Raw genomic sequence first — 21,992 nt, forward strand, 5'->3', positions numbered from 1 at the left:
AACCGCCTCCGCTAACCGGGTAGCGGTTAACCGCTTTGGAATAACCGCTTTTTTTTAACCGCTTTTTTTGGGCTTTTTTTGGGCTTTTTTCTTTGGACCGATTTTGGGCCGGGTTTGGACCGGGTTTGGGCCGGTTTTGGGCTCACTTTAAACATTTTTTTTCTCATTTTAAACATTTTTTTCCCCCTTTCCATGGCCATTTTAGCATTAAAAATTGCTATATACCAAAATCTTGTTGGCCACCTTCTACAAATCTACACATCATATAATATACAAATAAAATTACAACAAAATCATCACTTCACTTGTAGTCTTATACATAAACTCACAAGCAAGTTCATAAACTCACACATAGAAATAAAATAAAACACAAACAAATTCATAAACTCACAAGCAACCAAAAAAACCAACATATATGGTTAAATTTGAAGCTTGAGGCTCATTTCAATCAACCAAAAAAAGTTCATAAACTCACAACTTATTGTTATTATATATATATAATATATAAATATATATTATATTTAAAAAAAAGCGGTTAGCGGGTAGCGGTTAGCGGTTAGCGGATTTTCAAAACCCACTAACCGCTAACCGCAACCGCCTAGGCGGTTAGCGGTTTTTACTAACCGCTTTCAAAGCGGTTAGGCGGTTAGGCGGTTAGCGGTTAACGGTTATAACGGTTAGCGGTTAGCGGCTGCGGTTAGACGGTTTTAAATTTCACCCCTAGGTAAATGTATAATTTTATAAGAATTCTATTGAAAAAATTAATGAAATTTTGAAGGAAATACCATTTCATTATATACGCACACCACAAGAATTTATAAATTCAGTTTGGAATCACAATGACTTGTTGGTTACAATGTCAAACCAAATCATCAATTTAATAATTTTTCTAAAAAAAATAAAAATGTCGAATTACTACAAGTCTTCAAGTGTCCAGTCATAATAGATAAGTCTTACGTGACAAAGACTGGGCTTTGGCCCTAGCCCATCAACACTGACATGTGCATGCAGCTGCATTCTTTGACGATGTCAATTATCTTGGCGTTTTCTTACGTGGTTCCAAATGGGCTGAGGATTTTTTCTTAAGTGGTTCCAAATGGTTCGCTATTAAGTAATTGGGGGAGATTACTGATTACACCTTGCTAATTTTGCATAGATTTTATGTACAATTGTCACCATTATATCTTATTAGTAGTGGCAAATAATCTATTGTTATAATTTAAATTAAGGTGGGATTAAAATGGCTAAAAAGAACAAGAAAAAATCTCATGCATATTGTCTACATATGTTAATCATCTAGAAATTGACACATGGCAAGGGACCTCGCTACAAGGCAAAGGGCGGATGTCATACGCCACAAAAAAGTATATCTACCTATAAGGTTACACCTGGCAAAACTTATATGTTATATAAGATAGTCAATTGATGTGACTTTTACTTGTAATAAAATTTTATTGACTTAAGCATCAAAGACATCTCCAATAACACCTTGAGAGAGATTATACTCAAATAAAAATATTTGGAATCATCTTATAGATATAGGGGGTGGTTATTGACCTCTTTAGGGCTAAATTTGTACGTTTCTCAATTATAAGAGTGGTTGAAATCGTAATATTGATCGTGATCCTGAGCCGAATTTCGTAAATTTTCGTGCAATGTTGAAAAATATTATGTCAGCTTTAAAATTGGGTTTACCATCGGGCTGGGCTAGACCTACAACCTCACAAGGAGAGACTTTAGGCTATGTAGTTCACGAGCCCTAACCCCGTTGGACTGGACCAGGCGGCTCGGGTCAACTTTGAGCGGGTTCAAGCGGGCTTTGCCCCACCCTAGCTGATATGGCCCAAGATCAAAACACGAAAAGAGAGAAAGGAACAAATAGACGATGCCGTTTAACTTCAAAAATCAAGACGATGTCGTGTCAGCGTCTTTACATCCAACAAAGTCTCCAAGGTGATCGGCTTCGCACTTGCATTTCCTAGGAAACCCATAAACCCTCTCGCACCTGACAGTGCAAGAGTTCCCAGACACCACTGACTCACTGAGTGTGTTCTAATTTACATATTTTATATATATTTATAATATATCAAAATCTCATGTAAAATAACCAGATCTCCTTACCTTGCAATGAAACACCCTCGCCGAGCTCCAATCCCGCTGCGTAGAATGACGATCAGAGACGCTTTGCTGTGCTTCTTCATCGTAATCCATTATTTTTCAGCTGCTTCCGCTGATTCCATCCACGGCTGTGGCGGATTTGTCGAGGTCAATCACCTCTCTCTCTTTCTCTCTCTCTCTCGGAATCATTTAACAGGTTTTGGATTCAATTATTCGCCTTCAATTCCGTTTCCTATGCTATATCCTGTAATTCCATAGCAACCAAACGTTGGAATAGTTATAGGATGAAAAATACGGATTTCTGAGAATCGGAGAGCCATAAATCGTGGATCTGAATTTGGCAGTGATGGCTTTTGCGGTGCACAATAATTACTTGTAACTTGAATTTGTGGTTGTAATCGAAGTCCAGGAATTTGTTTCTTACTCTCTGAAATTGAATTCGTTTTTTGTAGGCTAGTACGTCTTTGATGAAGTCGAGGACGACGAATGCTGCGAAATTGGATTATTCTCATATCACGGTATTGCACAATTTTTGGCTTTGAAGCTTTTGTAGTACATTGCTGAGTTGAGGGAAATAAGGAAATGTTTGAAATGTATACTTATCTTTGATTTGGAAGCGTTTATTTGTTGCACAAGTAATGTAGCACTGGTATCAACATGGATAGAATGATGAACACGGGGCCGTTATTTTGCAGTTATGTTTAGTTTGTTTAAATCTATGTATGTAAATTTTGGTGAATGGTAGATTGAGCTTCGCACGGTGGATGGACTGGTAAAGGACAGAACTCAGTGTGCTCCCAATGGCTACTACTTCATTCCAGTATACGACAAGGTAATATCTAAATATGCTAATGCTTTTGATGCTTCCTCCATGTGCATGTGTTCTTTCAAGTGTTTCTTATTGTAATTATGTGAATTGTAGGGTTCTTTGGTAATTCAAATAAATGGACCAGAAGGATGGGCGTGGGACCCAGAGAAGGTATAATAATTGCATTGTTCTTTACGCAAAATTTTCTCAAGCATGGTGGACTACACACGGTCCATTTTTATGAAAATTGAGTTTCTGTAAAATCTGACACAAATAATGTCCTTGGCAGGTTCCTGTTGTTGTTGATGATACTGGTTGCAATGGCAATGAAGATATAAATTTCCGTTTCACAGGGTTTGTTTTGATTAATTCGTGTTATGTGCTTGGGGACATGTTTTTAAATTTCTAGTATGAGTTACAATGTGAAAGTATTCTCATTGTAGGTTCACCATTTCTGGTAAGGTGGTGGGAGCTGTGGGTGGAGAGAGCTGTGCTCTTAAGAATGGAGGCCCTTCAAATGTAAAAGTTGAACTTTTGTCTCCTAATGGCGATCTTGTCTCTTCTGTCTTGACATCATCAATGGGGAGTTACTTGTTCACAAATATACTTCCAGGTACGAAAGTTTGCCTGGTAGTTTTTTGTTAAAAAGATAACGTGTTTGTTCTCTATGTGGCAACTTCTTCCAAGGAACCAACATTGAAGTTCCCAGCCTATCCTAGAATATCTTTTAAAAATGATTTTGTTTGTAAAAAGTGTGACATGTCTTCGAGTTTCAAAGATGTCTTGCATAGTATAGCACATGCAGTGATCCAATTTCCTAGTGGGACTGCACTTGACATTATGGATTCCTTGTGATTTTAATTTCAAAGGGATGACTAATTTTTAACTCTCCCTTCACTTAACAAATGGGAATTCTAGTTTGATAACATTCTTCTTGTGCAGGAAAATATATATATTTTTTTTGATAAGTAATAGCAATGTATTGTGTGCAGGAAAATATGAATTACGTGCTTCGCATTCTGATCTGAAAGTTGAAGTTCGAGGCTCCACAGAGGTTGGATGTTTTTTCTTTCACTTTGTTTTTACGTTTGCCTTTTATTGCTCATGTTAGTTCCTCTCTCTTCCTTCCCCCCAAGAATCTATCTACCTACATACCTACCTATTATGGTTGACAGGCATGTATATCCCACATTGCCACTCATTTGGAAATGCACTTCTTGCAGGTGGAATTGGGGTTTGGAAATGGTGTAGTTGATGACATTTTCTTTGTCCCTGGGTATGATGTCCATGGCTTTGTTGTTGCTCAGGTAAACTTATCGTAGAGACAACAGTTCCATTATAATTCAATTTATTTGTGTTCCTCTCTCTAGTTTTACAAAATCCATCTATTATAAGGAGATCTGAATATTAAATATAACATTCATGTTTATTGTGATGAGATCTGTTCAGGGATATAATTTTGTTCTCTGTTCACTTAGAAGATACTATGTGCAATGCCTATTGTTGAAGTGTGATACTTAGTTAATTTTGCTCATCACTTGCTGGCTGATTATGCTTCACTTTTATGCTCTTCTATATATAAAATCAAAATAGTTTGTTTTCTTTTTGGTAGGGAAATCCAATATTGGGAGTTCACATGTATTTATACTCAGATGATGTCTTAGAGGTAGATTGTCCCCAAGGTTCTGGTAATGCCCCTGGACAAAGAAAGGCTCTCTGCCATGCTGTATCCAATGCTGAAGGAATGTTTATGTTTAAATCAATACCCTGTGGTAATTCTCTATTTAGATGTTGCTTTTCATTCTAGTTGCTGCATTTTTAATACTTGCATTATCTTTCTTTTGTAATCTCTTTTGTTTTCACCTTTCTGCTTATTCAAAACTTCTGCATCTTTTTCATATTCTTGAATTACTTGCAGGAAGATACGAGCTCATACCTTTCTACAAGGGTGAAAACACAGTATTTGATGTTTCACCTCCCATTGCATCAGTGATTGTTGAGCATCAACATGTGACAGTTCCCCAAAAGTTTCAGGTAAGCTACATAGTTGGCTACATTGTCAAACCAGAACATTTTATCCTGTTATGGTAATTATTCTCCATCTTTTTTCTTTATTTTCTGTCCCACTAGATTTTTGTAAGCATGATGTGAAATTGTTTATAAAATATGTAAAGTAAGTTTGTTTGGATTTAGAATTAAGACTTTGCCGCCCAACCATTTGCATGAAATTGTTGTCTAATAAAAAATGAATATGCTAATTCGCTTTTAATAAGACTGGCTATTACTTATAAAAAAAAAAAAAAAAAAAAAATTGAATATGCTAATAGAGTAATAGTAGATATGCTTCTCTTTTAATTTTTGTTTTTTTTTTGTTTTTGATGAATGATAATTTATTAAAAAGAAAAGGTAAAGCCCACATGAAAAGTATATAAGAGAAACAACCACTCTAAGGTGTCTGAAATCTAAAATGTTAGCATGGTCTAAAATATTCGAGAAGGAGAAATTAAGAACATAGATTACAACCCAATTCAAAAGAGATATTAAAAAAAGGATTTTAAACAAAGCACATTATACTTGCAGTCCTCAAAGAGGCGTTGATTCCTTTCTCTCCAAATGCTTCACATTAAGAACGCAAGAATAACTTTCCAGATAACCTCTTTGGGATGTCCCCGGCCTTGAGTCCTCCAAAAATGTAGCAACTTTTGGATGTTGCGAGGCATAGCCCACAAAACTCTGAATAAGTTGAGAACCAAGTGGCAAAGATTGCTAGTGTACTTAGTGTACTTACAATGGACGAGAAGATGATTAACGGTATCCTCATTCTTTTTGCATGGGTAACACCATTTTACAAGAGTGAAACCCCACCTTCTAAGATTATCTGTAAGAATTCTACCCAAAGTTGCTGTCCAAGTAAAGAACGCAATGCGGGGCACAGCCTTAACCTTCCAAACACTTTTCTAGGGGAAGGGGCAAGGCTTTTCACTCTGTAAAGTGTTATCATAGCCTTTTATATCAAAGTCATGATTGCTGGCTGGGGTCTACAACAATCTATCCACCTCCTCGGATGGGTTGTTGAGAACTATATTGGATTGAGGAAAGAGTCGAGATTCCAACTCTCAATCCTAGACTGCCATGATGATACTTGGATTCCAATGAATAAAAATCTGATACCAAGACCTTTTTGTCATGAGCTATTGAATAAAGCTTTGAGAATGAAGGTTTGAGAGCAACTTCACCACAACAAACATCATGCCAAAAACAAAAACGAGACCCGTCCCCAACCCTAAAAGAGACAAAGTTGGAGAAATTCCTCTAGCCATTCCTAATATTCCTCGAAAGGCACCCCCCATAGGGCTCTCAAACTTCCTCTGAACACCAACCTTGCTCTGGATCCTGTACTGCTCAACAATCACCTTTCTCCATAGAGAAGTCTCCTCTTGCACAAATCGACAAAGCCATTTACCAAGTAAGCTTTATTGAACAACATGAGGTTTTTAACTTCCAAGCCTCCTCTAGGAACAAAGGAGAAGATAGTCTTCCAGTTCACCAGATGAAGTTTGGGCTCACCGCCTAGTCCATCCCAAAGAAAGCCCCTTTGAAGGCGCTCCAATCTCCTAGCCATATCGGCTGGTAAAGGAAAAAAGGAGCAGAAGTACGTAGGTAAGCTGGATAATTTACTCTTGATTAGGGTAAGACGACCATCTCAGGACAAGTAAAATCTTCTTTTATTTATTCTTTACCCGCCCCCCCACCCCAACACACACACTCACACACACACACGACTTCCGATCAATCTTTCCTTGTCTTTGTGTAACACAATCTAAATCCACTCCAAATATTTCCATTCCACTCAGTCAAATGCACAAACCTGCTGTGTAGTTTGATTTTTTGGAACGAATCAAACTCTTCCACTATCATAGATGATCTTGTATTTTTTCATGTCCAACTGAAGATGTCTCCTAACCTTCCTTGATTCTTTGCTGCATTGGAATACATCTTTCCTGGATGAGTGGATGATTGACTCTCATCTAAAGTGACACTGTTTTATTGAAACTAGCTTTGATGCAGAATAGCATACCCTAACATTCCACTCTAATACCATAACCCTACAATCTCATGGTAGTGTCTTGAGCTGATATACCAGAATTTTCAAATCAATTAATGTAACCACTAGGGCCACTCCTTACTTTTACCATGCTAGAGTACTTGAATTGTTTAAACTTGCCTGTTTCTTGTCGTGTGAACCTCCTGAAAGTCCCTCTTCATTGTCAAAGATATTGCTTATGCCTATGGGAATGAAATCTCCTTCTCCCTTTCTAGCTCTTCACTATTGTCTCTTTGTAAGAAAAAATTACTACAAAGGAAAAGAATGAATTTGAGATGGATGAAGTTTGGTTTGTTGTCTTGATGGAATTTGGTTGTTCGACTACAAGCATGTTGGCAGTCTATTGTAGTAAAAGTTGTTAATTTACTGGTTCGTTCGCTATCTTATGAGCTGTCAATTATTTGAATGGTTCAACTGTCTAGCTCTTTTAGTGTTGTAGTCGTTGCTCAGTCCGCGCCAACGTCTGTAAGGGGTGAGGTCAGGAAGTCCTCTCCTGAGCACTTCTAGTGTGGTCAAGAGTCCTTCCGTTGCCTAGCCTTCGTCTGGTGGCGTCGGGACTGGTCCGTTGTCTTTGTCTGGCGTGGGTGGGTTTGCTCCCTCAAATCAGTTGGATGATGGTCTTGTGGGTGAATCTTCGAAGGGGAGTGATCTTGAGAGAGAGAGAGAGAGAGAGAGAGAGAGAGAGGGGGGGGGGGGGGGATTGTAGGTTACCCTGAGGCAGTGCAAGATGCAAGATTGTGTTATCACTATGGGATCTGTTACGGGGTTGATGAGAAGGGTTTTCTGGATTTCTTGACTTTAGTTGATGAGGAGCAGCGTCAAAAGATTTTAGTCTCTGCTTCTAAACCAAAAGGGAGAAGGAAGCTTAAGAATTTAGAGTGCTCGATCAACTTTGATGCTAGGGGAGTTGGGTCTAGCCGGGGCAAAGTAGGCAAGAGGGTTCTTGCTGTGTTGTAATCTAGCCCAGGGTTTTTTGTGGGTTTGGATTTCTGTTGTGGGGCTCTTGGTGTTCTTATGTCTTTTGGGTTTTTGCGGGTGTTTTCTTTGTTTTTTGTTTTTTCTGTTTTGGTGTCCTTTGTATATTTCCTGTATGCTTGGGGATGCCTTGCGCTTTCTTTGATGATATTTCTTTGTTTACCTATAAAAAAAATAAAAAAATAAAAAAAAATAACTGTCTAGCTCTTTCAGTGCTGTTAAAAGTCTGCATGTTAATTGGCTACTAGTATTTTAAAAGTCTTCTTGGTAATGATGAATTCACGTTTTAAAGTTACATTAAGATAAATTCATGTTTTACATGACTCTACCAAGCTAGTGTATATATATTTCTTCTTATTCTTGTTCCCTTTATTTAGCCTTAAATTTGCTTGTTCAGGTAATGTTAGGTGTCTTATCCTATTTTGGATTTTATGTGAATATATTAACATGCTCAATCCTGTGTTCTTGTTAAATTGTGTAGGTCACTGGATTTTCTGTTGGGGGCCGTGTAGTTGATGGAAATGACGTTGGAGTGGAGGGTGTTAAAATTATAGTTGATGGTCATGAAAGGTCTATCACTGACAAACAAGGATTTTACAAGCTCGATCAGGTATAATTACTTTATATATTATATGCATGTACGAATGTTGTATATATAAATATGTGTCTGTATAAAGCTTGACAAGGTATGCACATTGCTCTCAATATCCAAGTTTACCTGCACGCTTTAGCTCTTCTTGATTTCTTCTGATTTTTTTTCACATCTTCTTCCAATCTGTTATCTGTCTCTATATTCAAAGAAATAATACGAGTTGGCATCTGTATTAGTTGTATCAGTGTCTTATGAGACAGTCTGCTTGTTGTAGTTTGTTGAACAAGTTGCAGATACACTGAGTTGGCTTATAAATTTGTGGTGAACATCTACTGGTACTAGTTTTTATCAGTTATGACCACTTCACTGGATTAGGAACTGATCAGGATACTGTTTGTTTTTGAAGGAAATCATACTGTATTGGATATGAGAGTTCTTTTTGCCTTTCGAACCTGAAGTTCTTTTTTCCCTTTTTAATATCTATACAAGAAGTTCATTTTTCTTGTATATTTCCTGTGTACTTGGGTTGTGCTCCTTTGCACTTCTTTATGAGATTGGGTTACTTATTAAAAAAAATCTATAATTCTAATTTATGACAAATGAATTAAAGTCATTGTTTGGCTTGTTAAGCTCGAAAATATGAAGAGTATCATTTCTTAAATGAATTATGCATAATCCAAACTCATAAAGAAGTGCAGAGGGGTGCAATTTGGCGCAACTTATTTACTTATCAAAAAATGAATTATGCATAAGAGTTGCACTGATTTTTAACCTTCTTCTTACAATATTTACTGAAAAAGTTGAGTTCTTACCACATTTTCTTTCACCATAAAACCATTATTTTTCCACGTCTTTGGTTAAAAGGTCTGCTCTTTCATTTATATATTCTAGATTTTGACTTTTAATTTGTCCTACAATGCTCCCTCCCTCTCACTTGTGTGCATGCCTGCTTCTTTGAATATGGTTTGTCAATCACTTGGAACATTTTGTAATTTGATTCATGTCTTCGATATTAGTTGAGGTGCTTCATCTTAAGTTAAGAGTATATTATCTGCTTAAGTTTTCAAGTTTTGAATTTTAGGTTACTTCCAATCGCTATACAATAGAGGCCATAAAGGAGCATTACAAATTCAACATACTGAAGGATTATATGGTAAAGTATAGCGTAGAGAATCTTGCATACCTGAATTAGAAGTGACAGGGTTCAGTTATTTAAATTTACATTTAACTCATTGAACTGGTGTTTGTACTGATTACAATTACTAAATTGCTGTCCTTTTCTCTTTCCTAACTTTGGTTGCTCCTTCAGGTATTGCCAAACATGGCTTCGGTTACTGATATTAAAGCAGTTTCCTATGATGTATGTGGTGTAGTTCGGATGGTTAGTGCTGGTTTCAAGGCAAAGGTAAAATCACAATTTCTATCTTTTAATTTTTGTTACTTGTTTCGTGCATTGCAATTAAATTCATTGTCATGTTTGTATTATAGGTAGCTTTGACTCATGGACCAGAAAATGTCAAACCTCAAGTGAAACTGACTGATGGAAGTGGAAATTTCTGCTTTGAGGTATGTTAGCCTGAACTTCAATGAGGTATTGCTCTCTAATTGCTTAGTATTCTGTAAAGTCTTTCTGATATCTCCATAACTAAAGTTAAAAGAGACATTGACAGAGTTGTATTCGGAGAATCTGAAGCTCATTAAGTAATTTTGGTTATATGGTGTTACTTGGGTAATGGAAGCCAGCAAAGCTTTTCTATTTAGTTTTACTAAGCTTCTTATTCTTTTTATCTTTTAGTTTTTCTTTCTCTTGATAAGAGTTTTGAGATTCAACTTATACAAGATGCCATAAAGTCTTTTCACCCATTGAGTTGACATGTTATTGATTTAGAATTTAATTTTCTGATCCTTTGTTGAAGCATGACTGCATGAGGCTATAAGCAACTAGAACTGGGGAGTTAGTAGTTATCCCTACCTCATCTCATTTGATTTCTTGATTGTGGATTTGAATTAATTTAGTTTTTGTTTCTCATGGGTATTGGAAAATCTAGTGGAAGACACACACACACACACACACATATATATATATATATATATATATATATATATATATATATATATATTATGCAGTTGTCAATAAAGTAAAATGGTGTAAATTGGACCTAAAGAAGGCTTATGATCATGTCAGTTGGGACTTTTTGCTTTACTTGATAGGGGGATGTAGTTTTGGGGAGAAGTGGCGGAAGTGGATTGTCAATTGCATATCTACAGTTCAGTACAATGGTGTAAATTGGTCTTAGAGAAGGCTTATGATCATATTAGCTGGGCTTTTTGCTTTACTTGCTAGGGAGATGTGGTTTTAGGGAGAAGTGGCAGAAGTGGATTGGCAATTGCATATCCATAGTTCAATTCTCTATCCTGGTTAATGGTATGTCTAGTGGGTTCTTCAATAGCTCTCTGGATTTGAGACGGGGCCTTCTCTCCCCCCCCTTCTTTTTGTGATTGTTATGGAAGCTTTGAGTTGTATGATGGTAGTTGTTGTGAATGAGGGCTTTATTTCTGGTCTCTCGGTGGGGGCTAGGAGTGATGATCATGTTTCTGTATCCCATCTCCTGTTTGCCGATGATACCCTCATTTTCTGTGGGACTGCTCCATACTAGATTCGATACCTGAGATGTACCCTCCTTTGTTTTGAAGCTGCCTCCAGTTTGAAGACTAACTTGGCTAAATCGGAGTAGGTTCCTGTGGGTAACGTGCCCAATGTGAGTGAGTTGGCTCATATTCTAGGCTGTAGGGTTTCTTCCTTGCCTTTGAAATATTTGGGTCTCCCTTTGGGTGTTTAGTTTGAGGCTAAGTTTGTTTGGGATTCTATCATTGAAAAAATGGAGAGAAAATTAGCTGATTGGAAAGGACTTTACTTGTCTAGGGGTGGTCGAGTAACGTTGATTAAGAGCACTATGCCCAACCTTCCTACCTATTTCCTCTCCCTTTTCCTTATCTCGGTTAGTGTTGCTAATCAGTTAGAAAAATGGCAGAGGGATTTTTTCTGGAGTGGTTTGGACGATGTGCCGAAATTCCATCTTGTTAATTGGTAGAATGTGCGCTCTCCTATCCATTTCGGAGAGTTAGGGATCATGAGTTTGTCTACATTGAATCAGGCCCTTTTGGGTAAGTGGTTGTGGAGGTTTGCTGTGGAGAAGGGGGTGATGGCTCTCATTCTAGGTTCTGGCATGATATATGGTGTGGAGATCGTACTTTGAAGGATTCTATTTTGGAGTTATTATGTCTTGCTAGGAATAGGGATGCAACGGTGGCCCTTAGGAGTGTTAGGAATGATACAGCTGCTCACTAGGACATTAACTTGACCTGGTTGGTGCATGATTGGGTGGTGGACTCCGTCTCCTCTTTCTTCAATGTTTTGTATTGTGCTAGAGTGGGTTGGGAGGGTGATAATCGCCTATGTTGGATGCCCTAAAAAAGAAAATCTTTTTAGGTCAAAACTTTTTATAAGGTTCTTCTTAATGGTGTTTGCCCCTCCCTTCGGAAGAGCGTTTGGAGGATTGAGGCTCCTTTGAAGTTGGCTTTCTTTATGTGGACAGCTTCCCTCGGTAAAATTCTCACTTTGGATAATCTCCCAAAGCATCTCATCATAGTGATAGATTGGCTCTGTATGTATAAAAAGAGTGGAGAAACTCTAGATCATCTTTTTTTGTCATTGTGATGTCTCTAGAGAGTTGTGAATTATGGTTTTTCAGATATTTGGGGTAGAGTGGGTTATGCCTAAACGGGTGGTGGATCTTTTGGCGTGTTGGAATAGGGGAGTCAGTCGGAATGACAACATTATTGTTAGGAATGCAATTCCCTCTTTCTTATTCTGGTGCATTTGGGGAGAAAGGAATGCTTGAAGCTTCAATGTTCAAGAGAGAACGAGCGTGAATCTAAGGACCTATCTTTTCAAAACTTTATTTGAGTAGAGCTTTGCTACCTGTTTACCCCATGACTCTAGCTATGCAGATTTTTGTTTTCTTTTTTCGTGTTCTTGATATGCTGGGTGTTTTTCCATATATACTTTCTGTGTACTTGGGTTGTGCCCTTTGTGCGTCTAATGAAATTCATTTACTTATATTAAAAAAAAAGTACAATGGCAAAAGGCAAATGTACTTTGAGTAGTTATCAAGTTTGAAGTGATGCTACTGTAATTACCCTAACCATGTTGGATCCACAATCTTAAATTCTCACAACCACAACAAAGCTGGTAATGTCTAGTAAAATGATATTTCCTTCTGCGTTTTGATTTTTCATTGATGTTGGCTATCTATACATTTATTGAAGTTAGTGTTTCGTCTGCTCTACAAGTCACATCTTCCTCCTTTATCTATAATATGTTCAGGTTCTACCAGGTGGATACCGCTTATCTGCTATGGCAGCTACACCTGAGAGTGCTCCTGGACTCATGTTTTTGCCATCGCATGTTGACATTGTTGTCAAAAGTCCATTGTTGAATGTTGAATTTTCTCAGGTAATATTTCTCAAAATTAGAGGAATTTAAGATTCTTTTGCTTTTTCTTTTTAGTAACAAAAAAATAAAAATTATAAAGCAAAACGTTGATAGATCACTTGAAGAATAAGTTTTTTTTTTTTTTATAAGTAATGTTGTATATATCAAAAAAAAAGCGCAAAACCCATAAACACAGCCCAAGAAGACCAACCCAAAAGACCAATCAAGAAGCCTCATCCAAAAATAAAAACCTAAAAAAAAAAAAACCAAAACCAAAACCCACAATAGCCCAGCACCAGCCCTAAAAACCCAAAACCCCTACTGTACTTCAGGAAGAAAGGAGAAATCATTTTCAATCTCAAACAACCCCGCCGGCGCTGGCACTTCTCCGGAGAAGGTCTCCGACCTCTAGCCTCAAAATTGATGGAGCACTCCAAATTCTTGAGCTCCATCTTTCCCTTAACCTTTATGGTCTCTCGCTCCACTTCAACCTTCGCAAAAAGATCCAAAAGACTTTTCTCGTCACCTCCAACCTTCGAAGAATAAGTAAATTAGTTTCAACCGTAAACCCATCTTTATATCGTATTTTTCTTGTGTTGGCTCATTTTCTTTGTAAAAAACTTACAAAATGAGAATAAGTTTTTAATTTTTTTCTGTCTTTTCACAAAACTTCTCCTTGGCTTTTTAAAGCAAGATTATATCACTATTTTTTTTCATTCGTATTGGTTTTCTGGTTATAACAATTCTCAAGGAATTCATAAATGCAGATGATATAAAATTAAAAGGACATATTGATCAAATTGGAATTTCTGACTTGGATTTATGACATATTATCCAAACTTAATATGGAGCTATAAATGATTTCTCAAATTTCCACCCTCATTTTCCTTTCTATTTTACCCGTGAAAATTGCCATAGGTGTTTATTGGACCTCATTTGTTTATAAAATAATGCAAGTTATAATTTTTGATATATCTTTCTTTTTGGTCCATGATTAAGGCACTAGTCAATGTACTTGGTACTGTAGCCTGCAAGGAGAACTGTGGCCCGTTAGTTTCTGTTACCCTTGTGAGATTCGCTGGTAAACGCAATGAAGAGAGAAAGACAGTTACTTTGACTGACAACAGCAGTGAATTCCTCTTTTCAAATGTCATCCCTGGACAATACAAGCTTGAGGTATTGTGCTTGCTCTCTGCCTTCTATATTTTCCCATAACTTTCAATTATTTTCCAGCTTGTTTCTTGTTGTGAATATAAATCTCAAACATTCATGTGGAATTGGTGTTAGTGATTTGTGTAAGTTTCTGAATGCTATTTTGATTCTATGTACTTTTTTCTTCAATTGATTGTTACTGTTTTAGGTCAAACACAACTCCCCAGAAGGAGTGACAAGGGAAGATAATTGGTGCTGGGAGCAGAGCTTCATTGATTTGGACGTTGGTGCTGAGGATGTAGAAGGAATTGTATTCGTTCAAAAAGGTTACTGGGTTAATGTTATCTCCACCCATGATGTAGATGCTTACATGACTCAAGAAGATGGGTCATCTGTAAATTTGAAGATTAAGGTAGTGCCTCTTCATTAAATCCCCCAAAGTTAAAATTCATAGGACAGGATGCCTTATGTACTTTCAAGCAAAATTGATTTCTATTCCTTTGTGTAAACTGCAGAAAGGTTCCCAGCATATATGTGTAGAATCTCCCGGATTGCATGAACTTCATTTTGTTAACTCATGTATTTTCTTTGGGAGTTCATCAATGAAGATTGATACATTCAACCCTTTGGTATAGTTCTTTTTCATTTTCATTTTTTTTCTATGGCTGTGGTTAACATGCATGATTGTTTCAAATCTTTTTTCCTCACCTTTATTTCTTTTTGTAGCCCATCTATCTGAAAGGAGAGAAGTATCTACTTAAAGGACGGATCAATGTTGAATCTAGCACACTTGATGGTGCATATGAAGTACCCGAGAGTATTGCTGTGGACATTCTGAACAGTGGGGGCAGTGTTGTTGATGGTACCACAGCTAAACTTAGTTCCAATGACAATGATCAAACAAGTGCTGCCATTTATGAGTTCTCTGTATGGGCTAATCCTGGAGACAAACTTACCTTTGTTCCTCGGGACTCAAGGTATGTAAATTTAGTTGTTTTCTTGCTAACTGTGTCATCAAGTGCTTCGCTGGTAACTTAGTGGTGGACTTGGGTTTCTCCAATATTTGATCCATGTTTCTATGTAGATATGGACTGTTTCAATCACCTTCTCATTGCTGTTAGAAGCAGCTTTTGCTTCTTGCTCCCCTACCCTACCTGCATTTTATTTATTTATTTATTGTTTTGGTGTGTAAACTTTCATCATTCTGATTTGTGTCTTCATTACTAGTAAACTTGTTTAACACCTCGCTAATGTTGTTAACTTGCTTTTACTGCACTACTTGTAGCGCTTACGTGAGCTGTGATTTGTTGCAGGAATAATGGGGTGAAGAAGATCTTGTTTTATCCTAGACAACGTCATGTAAGTTTAATTTTCATCATTTACAAAAGTTTTTTATGTTGATCTGTCAAGCTTCATCACAAACTATGATATGTTAGGTCTCGGTGACAAATGATGGTTGTCAAGCTTCCATTCCTCCATTTTCTGCTCGGTTGGGCTTATATATTGAAGGATCCGTTTCTCCTCCTCTTTCTGGTGTTCATATTAGTATTCTTGCTGCTGGAGATAGCCACATTGCTGCCCTTAAGAACAGTGAATTAGTACTTGAAACTACCACAAAGATGGATGGATCCTTCATTGCTGGACCTTTATATGATGACATAACGTATAGCGTTGAGGCTTCGAAGGTTAGGAACATTTGTTGTGATAGAATTTCTATAAAGTTTATTTGTTTTGCAATAAAATATATTTAACTGGTATGCTTTCTGTAACTACCTTAAATATTGATGTGTCCTACTCACGACATCCTTCATTTGTAGATATTTCATGTATAAGTTTGAATAATGCGTATGTTATTCGTGAACAGATTTGTTAGTAATTTTGTTAGAGCATCATATTGAGCATACTCTATTTATTTCCATGACTGCAATTCATTGCTATCTTCCCTCACGTCTCTTATTTTCTGCAGCCTGGATATCATCTGAAACGGGTTGGACCTCACTCCTTTTCTTGTCAGAAGCTTGGTCAAATTTCTGTACATATACATTCTAAAGATGGTGCTAAGGAACCTATTCCATCCGTGCTGCTATCATTGAGTGGAGAAGAGGGTTATAGGAATAACTCAGTATCTGGGGCTGGTGGAACATTCCATTTTGATAACTTATTTCCTGGAACTTTCTATCTGCGTCCTCTGCTGAAGGTACTCTACTAGAATGAGTTTTTCTAATGATTTTTCATGCAATCTACTTTTTGTTTTTTTTGGGTGCACTTTTTTCATGTGCAACTCCTCTATGATCTTCTATTTAATGATTCTGTACTCAGAATCCAGAAACTAAATCATTTTCAACAAATTCGCCGAGGTCTAGTTGATTTTGTAGTACTGTTAAGCTTGCTCATCCAGCATAATTTATCATTTTACCACTCTCAATTCATTATATAACTGCTCAAATTGTTTTAATCACAAAGTTTAATACTAAAGATTTTGCACAAAATAATGATATTATATTCAATCAGTTTTCGTTAATACTAAAGCTTGATGGTGTGACTCGTATCTGCCATATGTAATGTTGGAAAGAAATTGAAGATGATTAGAGCTATGGTTGTGGTATTTACTGAAGGTAAGATTATTTTCAACTACCTGACTTAGCCAATAATTTTTTTTTTTTTTTTTTTGTAGGAGTACGCTTTCTCACCACCAGCACAGACAATAGAACTTGGTTCTGGGGAGTCTAGAGAAGTCACTTTCCAGGCCATCCGTGTGGCTTACAGGTCTTTTACTGTCTATTCTCCTTCCATTAGTCATTTTTCCTCTCTCAGTGATGCCCTGCCATCATGATGCGAGAGTTTTTATATTGCTTTCGCACCAATTTTCCTTGACAGTTCATAATCTGTCACAGAAAGAATTCAAAGGTTCATTGCTTAGTTTGGATTTTTTTATTAAAAATAAAATGAGTCTCCAAGGGGTAGTTCAATCGGCTCGGGACCACGCCTCATAAAGCGGAGGTCACTAGTTCGAATACCCTTCCCCCCTTTGCTTTCCCATGTGTATAAAGAATAATTATCTATGGGTTAAGGGCTCTCTTGTATACTTCTTGTGTACTTGAGTTCCGCCTCTATGCGTTTTGAATGAATGTACACTATTTATAAAAATTAAATGGTTTGAAGTCGGTGGATTCTTTCCTTCGTTCAAATTCATATCGAACTCTCTGCAATCAATAGCTGCTCTCTTATTTGTCAAAGAAATATAGGGTATGTTTTGAATACTTAACTGATCAGTTTGGGTTTTTGGAATAAAAAAATTCATTAATTTGAAGAGACATTTTGAATTATTTGATTTATTCTTGAGTTTTGATAAACTCATTTTTGTTTTATGCAATTCCTGGAAGTATGAACCTTCACAAACAAAAATGGGCCCGCTAGATTATTTACCTAACCTATTTATATACAGATAGTAGATAGACCTGCACACCAGCCAGATTTCTTTCCATAGGTAGTTATGGCATCAACTCTTATGGCCATTATTATGTAGAATAAAAAAATAGAATGGGAAATAATCTTTTGGAGTGGTAGCGTAGGGGGTGGTAGTCCTGGTCTTGAAATCAGTACAGTTCAAATCAAAGGACAACCAAGGTGGGTTATGAACTTATGATCGATATAATAGAAATGAATTTTTGATTACTGTTTAAAAAAAGACCAAATTTTGACTTTGCATCATCTCTAAGCAAGCATTAGGGCTGATAATTTTTAACACAACCCGTAAACCCGATATGAACTCAACACAAAATTAGCAGGTCAGAGTCGAGGGATTTGATCCATTTAAGTAAATGGGTCGGGTTAGGGTTGACCTATATAGTCTTAAACCTATAGCTTGACACAATTCGAACTTGACACACTAACACAAATTCCCACCCTAGCAAGCATGCATGATCCAATATGTAACTTAAATTATGCTCCATAATATTGCTTTTTGCTCCTTTTTGTCATTGGCATTTTCATTTAATTAGACGTGACTCTTCTGCAAGATACTAAGGTAGTTTAACCTTTCTACAGTGCTACAGGGGTGATCACTTTGCTGTCTGGCCAACCCAAAGAAGGTGTTTCAGTTGAAGCCCGGTCTGAGTCAAAAGGTTACTATGAGGAAACAGTGACTGATTCATCTGGAAGTTATCGTCTGAGAGGACTCCATCCTGACACTACATATGTAATAAAAGTAGTGAAAAGGGATGGTCTGGGTAGCCCGAGAATTGAGCGTGCATCTCCAGAATCTATTCCTGTTAAGGTTAGTCTTACCTAATATCTCTGATAAAATCACAAATAACATCTTCGAAATAATATCCTTTATGTGGTTGCTACCAATATGTGAGATCTGGTTTGATCATGTCGGTTGATTTTTGTAGGTTGGATCTGAGGATATCAGGGGCTTGGATTTCCTGGTCTTTGAACAGCCAGAGATGACCATTGTAAGTTGCCATGTTGAAGGAAAGAGAGTAGAGGAACTAAATTCACAGCTAATGGTGGAAATAAAGTCAGCCAGTGACATGACTAAGATTGAGTCAGTCTTCCCTCTGCCACTTTCCAACTTCTTCCAGGTGAAGGACTTGCCTAGGGGCAAGCACCTTCTGCAGCTCAGATCTAGTCTACCATCAACCACCCACAAATTTGAGTCCGAGATTATCGAGGTCGACTTAGAGAAGAATACCCAAATTCATGTTGGTCCACTCAGATACAAAGTTGAAGAGGACCACCACAAACAGGTTTGTGTGGCTCTGTTAGTTTTCATACGGATGGTTGTGATATGAAGATTTCCAGTAATTTTGCTGTTTGAATTGTTAGCAATTCGGGTAGTAAATATGAGAAAGTTAACGGGGCCCACTTACCAAAGTAAATTTTGGGGTGTCATCTAATAAGGACTTTCTTATATTTGGTGCCTGGATTGCTAGTAAATGTTGGAGATCCGGATCCAGAGACTTACAAAGCCCTCATCCTGTATTTCATTATTAAAGTTGAACAGTTGCTAATTTCATGGTACTTGCCGCAGGAATTCATTTCTTCTTAGCACACTCTCATTCAGAATGATATCATTTTCTCTGAACTATTACTTTCTTTCTTTTTGTTGATCCGCTTGTTCTCCATGCATCACGATTTTCAGGAGTTGACTGCGGCACCTGTGTTTCCTCTCATTGTTGGGGTTTCAGTGGTTGCTCTGTTTATCAGTTTTCCACGGTAATTTTAATATTACTTTCCCCATAAGAAAAAACCTTTACTTGGTTGTGGTATATGCTTTACTTAATAATATTCTTATTTTATGCCTCACGTGTAGATTGAAGGACTTGTATCAATCCACTGTGGATATACCAACCCCAGGATTCACTGCAACTGTGAAGAAGGAAGCACGAAGGCCAATTTTGAGAAAGAAGACTTACTGAATACCCTTTTTGTGCGCATAGAAGACAGAAAGTTTTGGTGTTAAATCTAATCTTCTGTTTAAGTTCGTTCGAAGATGAGCTATAGAATCCCCGGTTATTATATAGAATAACCGGTTCATTCATATAATTGATGCTGGCCATTCTTCTTCTCATGTCAACATCTCTGAATGCTTGTGCTGATGCTTCCAGTTTCCTCCCATTTTAAACCAATGCAAGGCTTATCTTCGCAGATTTCAATTTCTTGTCTAGCTTTTTCTTCCCAGTTGCAAATTTTCACACTTTGATATATGCTTCTCAGCCGCCTTAAATTTCCTTCAGTCTTTGAATGTCAAATGAGGATGGTCTCTTATTAAGTTGTTCGAATTTATGTAAAATTAGGCTTTTCTAAGAGTTTTAGGTTGCTTGGGGATGATGGGTGTTGTAACCTTCCACTTTAGGTTGCCCGAATTTTTGTAAAATTTGGGCAGCTTTAATAACAGAGAATCTCACATCTTAGGCTGCTTGGTTGCAACGGCCCTTCTCTTAAGTTGCTTGAATTTTTGTAAAATTTAGGTAACTTAATAACAGATAATCTCAACCCTTCAATGTCATAACATACTAAAACCCATCAACGGCATCTTCTATTTCTTCCTCAAAATGCTTAATAGCAACCAATTACCTACCGCTTATTGCATGTGCGCTTTTAGGAGTTCTCAAGAGCATTAAAAAGGTTTAATGGTGGCTCTTGGAGGTTAGCATCAATGGACTCTCTTAAGTCCTGTTGGAGCACACGCACCACTTATGGATCAACCATGACTTGGGTGCTGAGAGATTTTCCCCACATCCTCTCAAATTTTGCAACCAATAAATGAGACAAACCTAAGCCGAGGTGGAATATGAATTGAGCGAGTCATCATTAGATTAAAATAGGAGAAACTGTGGACGGTAAACTAGTAGGTGTGGACAACACAGAGATATTTTGGACTCGCTTGATAATGCTTTTTATTTTGTTTTGTGTGTTTTTTTTTTTTTAAAAAAAAAAAAACTAAACGCATTAACAAACAACTTCAAATATAACACTCAAAATTACTTTTACATTTATATCGCATCATAACACGTTTTTTCAATAAAAAAATTAAAAATAAAAAAAACACACTTTAAAAGCATTATCATTCTTTATGGTGTTAAATCTCCAAGTATGGTGATTGACGTGGTGGTGTGTTTGGTCTGTGTGAATCAATTTTTGGCCACATGTCTTGTATAAAATTTAAGAGAGGAGAAAACATTAGTTTTTTAATGAGAGGTGAAAGTGTGACACCTAGAAAGTCAGTCTCACAATAAGAAGATGAATTACTTATACTGAGTGAGTGAATTATAAAGATTCTTATAAATGCCAAATCCAACATTGATTCTTACCAAGTGAAACTAAAATTTATAAGTGATTATAGAGAACTCTAATTAAAATTTAATAAGTCATTTTGGAGTGTTAGAATATATATGTATCCAGTGCTTTTCCTAAGTTGCAAGTGAATTGCTCCCCAATGTTACAATGGTATCAATGGGATTGCATTTTATCATAAAAAGATCCATTAAAAAAAGGACACATTTTTGGGGATGGTATTTATCACAATGTAAGATAGAAAGTTGTTGCATAAGCAAATAAAATTCGGATTGGGATCTTCTGCAATCTCTAGTTCAAAGAGGAGGGGGAACAAAAAAATTACCAAAAAGAAAAATGGGGAGAGAGGGCTCCCTGCCCAAGCAGAAAGCCTAGATAGTGCTTCTCTTGAAACCCATACATGGGAATTGGAATTGGGATTGGGATTGTGATTCTCTTATTTCTTTTCCATTTTGAGAAAAAAAGAATCCAATAAATTCACCTGAATTAATCATTGCAGCCAGTAGATTCTTTCAAAGAAGAAAAGACCAAAAAGGAAGGAGATTCTCACTCTTTAGAGACATGACGTTTCATGATTTCACGCCCACTATCATCAGCATTCACAGTCATTAACCCCTCAAAGTGAAGCAACAGAATTTTGCCGCAAACAGATAACAAGGGTGTCAAACACGACATTATTTGTTTGTCTATTAAGAGAAAGAGAAAAAGATAGAAGAAATTTAAAAAGATGGGAAGTTAAAGTAATGATTAAATGATTAAAGTTTTTTTTTTTTATAAGTTTAAGTTTTTAGGATAAATGAAAAATTTTAAGTAACAATTAAATTATTAAATTTACCTTTTTCTATAAGCTTAAACTTTTGGGATAACTGATAATTTAACATGGTATTAGAGCCAAAGGTTATGGAATCAAACATTGACTCCGTCAAATCACTTCCCATTTTCTTAC

The 21,992-nt window shown here is 36.8% G+C and overlaps 1 protein-coding gene across 1 annotated transcript; it reads left to right on the plus strand.

The window, feature by feature from the left end:
* The first annotated feature begins 1,980 nt into the window (after positions 1 to 1,980).
* On the plus strand, positions 1,981 to 19,905 carry LOC132168843 (Carbohydrate-binding-like fold). Its single transcript, XM_059579901.2, has 27 exons — positions 1,981 to 2,265; positions 2,571 to 2,636; positions 2,864 to 2,950; positions 3,041 to 3,097; positions 3,216 to 3,280; positions 3,370 to 3,539; positions 3,919 to 3,980; positions 4,150 to 4,233; positions 4,539 to 4,698; positions 4,845 to 4,960; positions 8,488 to 8,616; positions 9,680 to 9,751; positions 9,908 to 10,003; positions 10,087 to 10,164; positions 12,986 to 13,114; positions 14,093 to 14,269; positions 14,454 to 14,657; positions 14,761 to 14,874; positions 14,972 to 15,222; positions 15,559 to 15,604; positions 15,682 to 15,930; positions 16,212 to 16,442; positions 16,920 to 17,011; positions 18,293 to 18,521; positions 18,640 to 18,996; positions 19,392 to 19,465; positions 19,563 to 19,905. Exons 1-27 carry the CDS (start codon positions 2,128 to 2,130, stop codon positions 19,666 to 19,668), a joined length of 3,639 nt encoding a protein of 1,212 aa, XP_059435884.2. The 5' UTR covers positions 1,981 to 2,127; the 3' UTR covers positions 19,669 to 19,905.
* Positions 19,906 to 21,992: the final 2,087 nt, after the last annotated feature.

The sequence above is a fragment of the Corylus avellana genome, chromosome 1 (assembly GCF_965113065.1).
Source record: "Corylus avellana chromosome 1, dhCorAvel1.hap1.2, whole genome shotgun sequence".
NCBI lineage: Eukaryota > Viridiplantae > Streptophyta > Magnoliopsida > Fagales > Betulaceae > Corylus > Corylus avellana.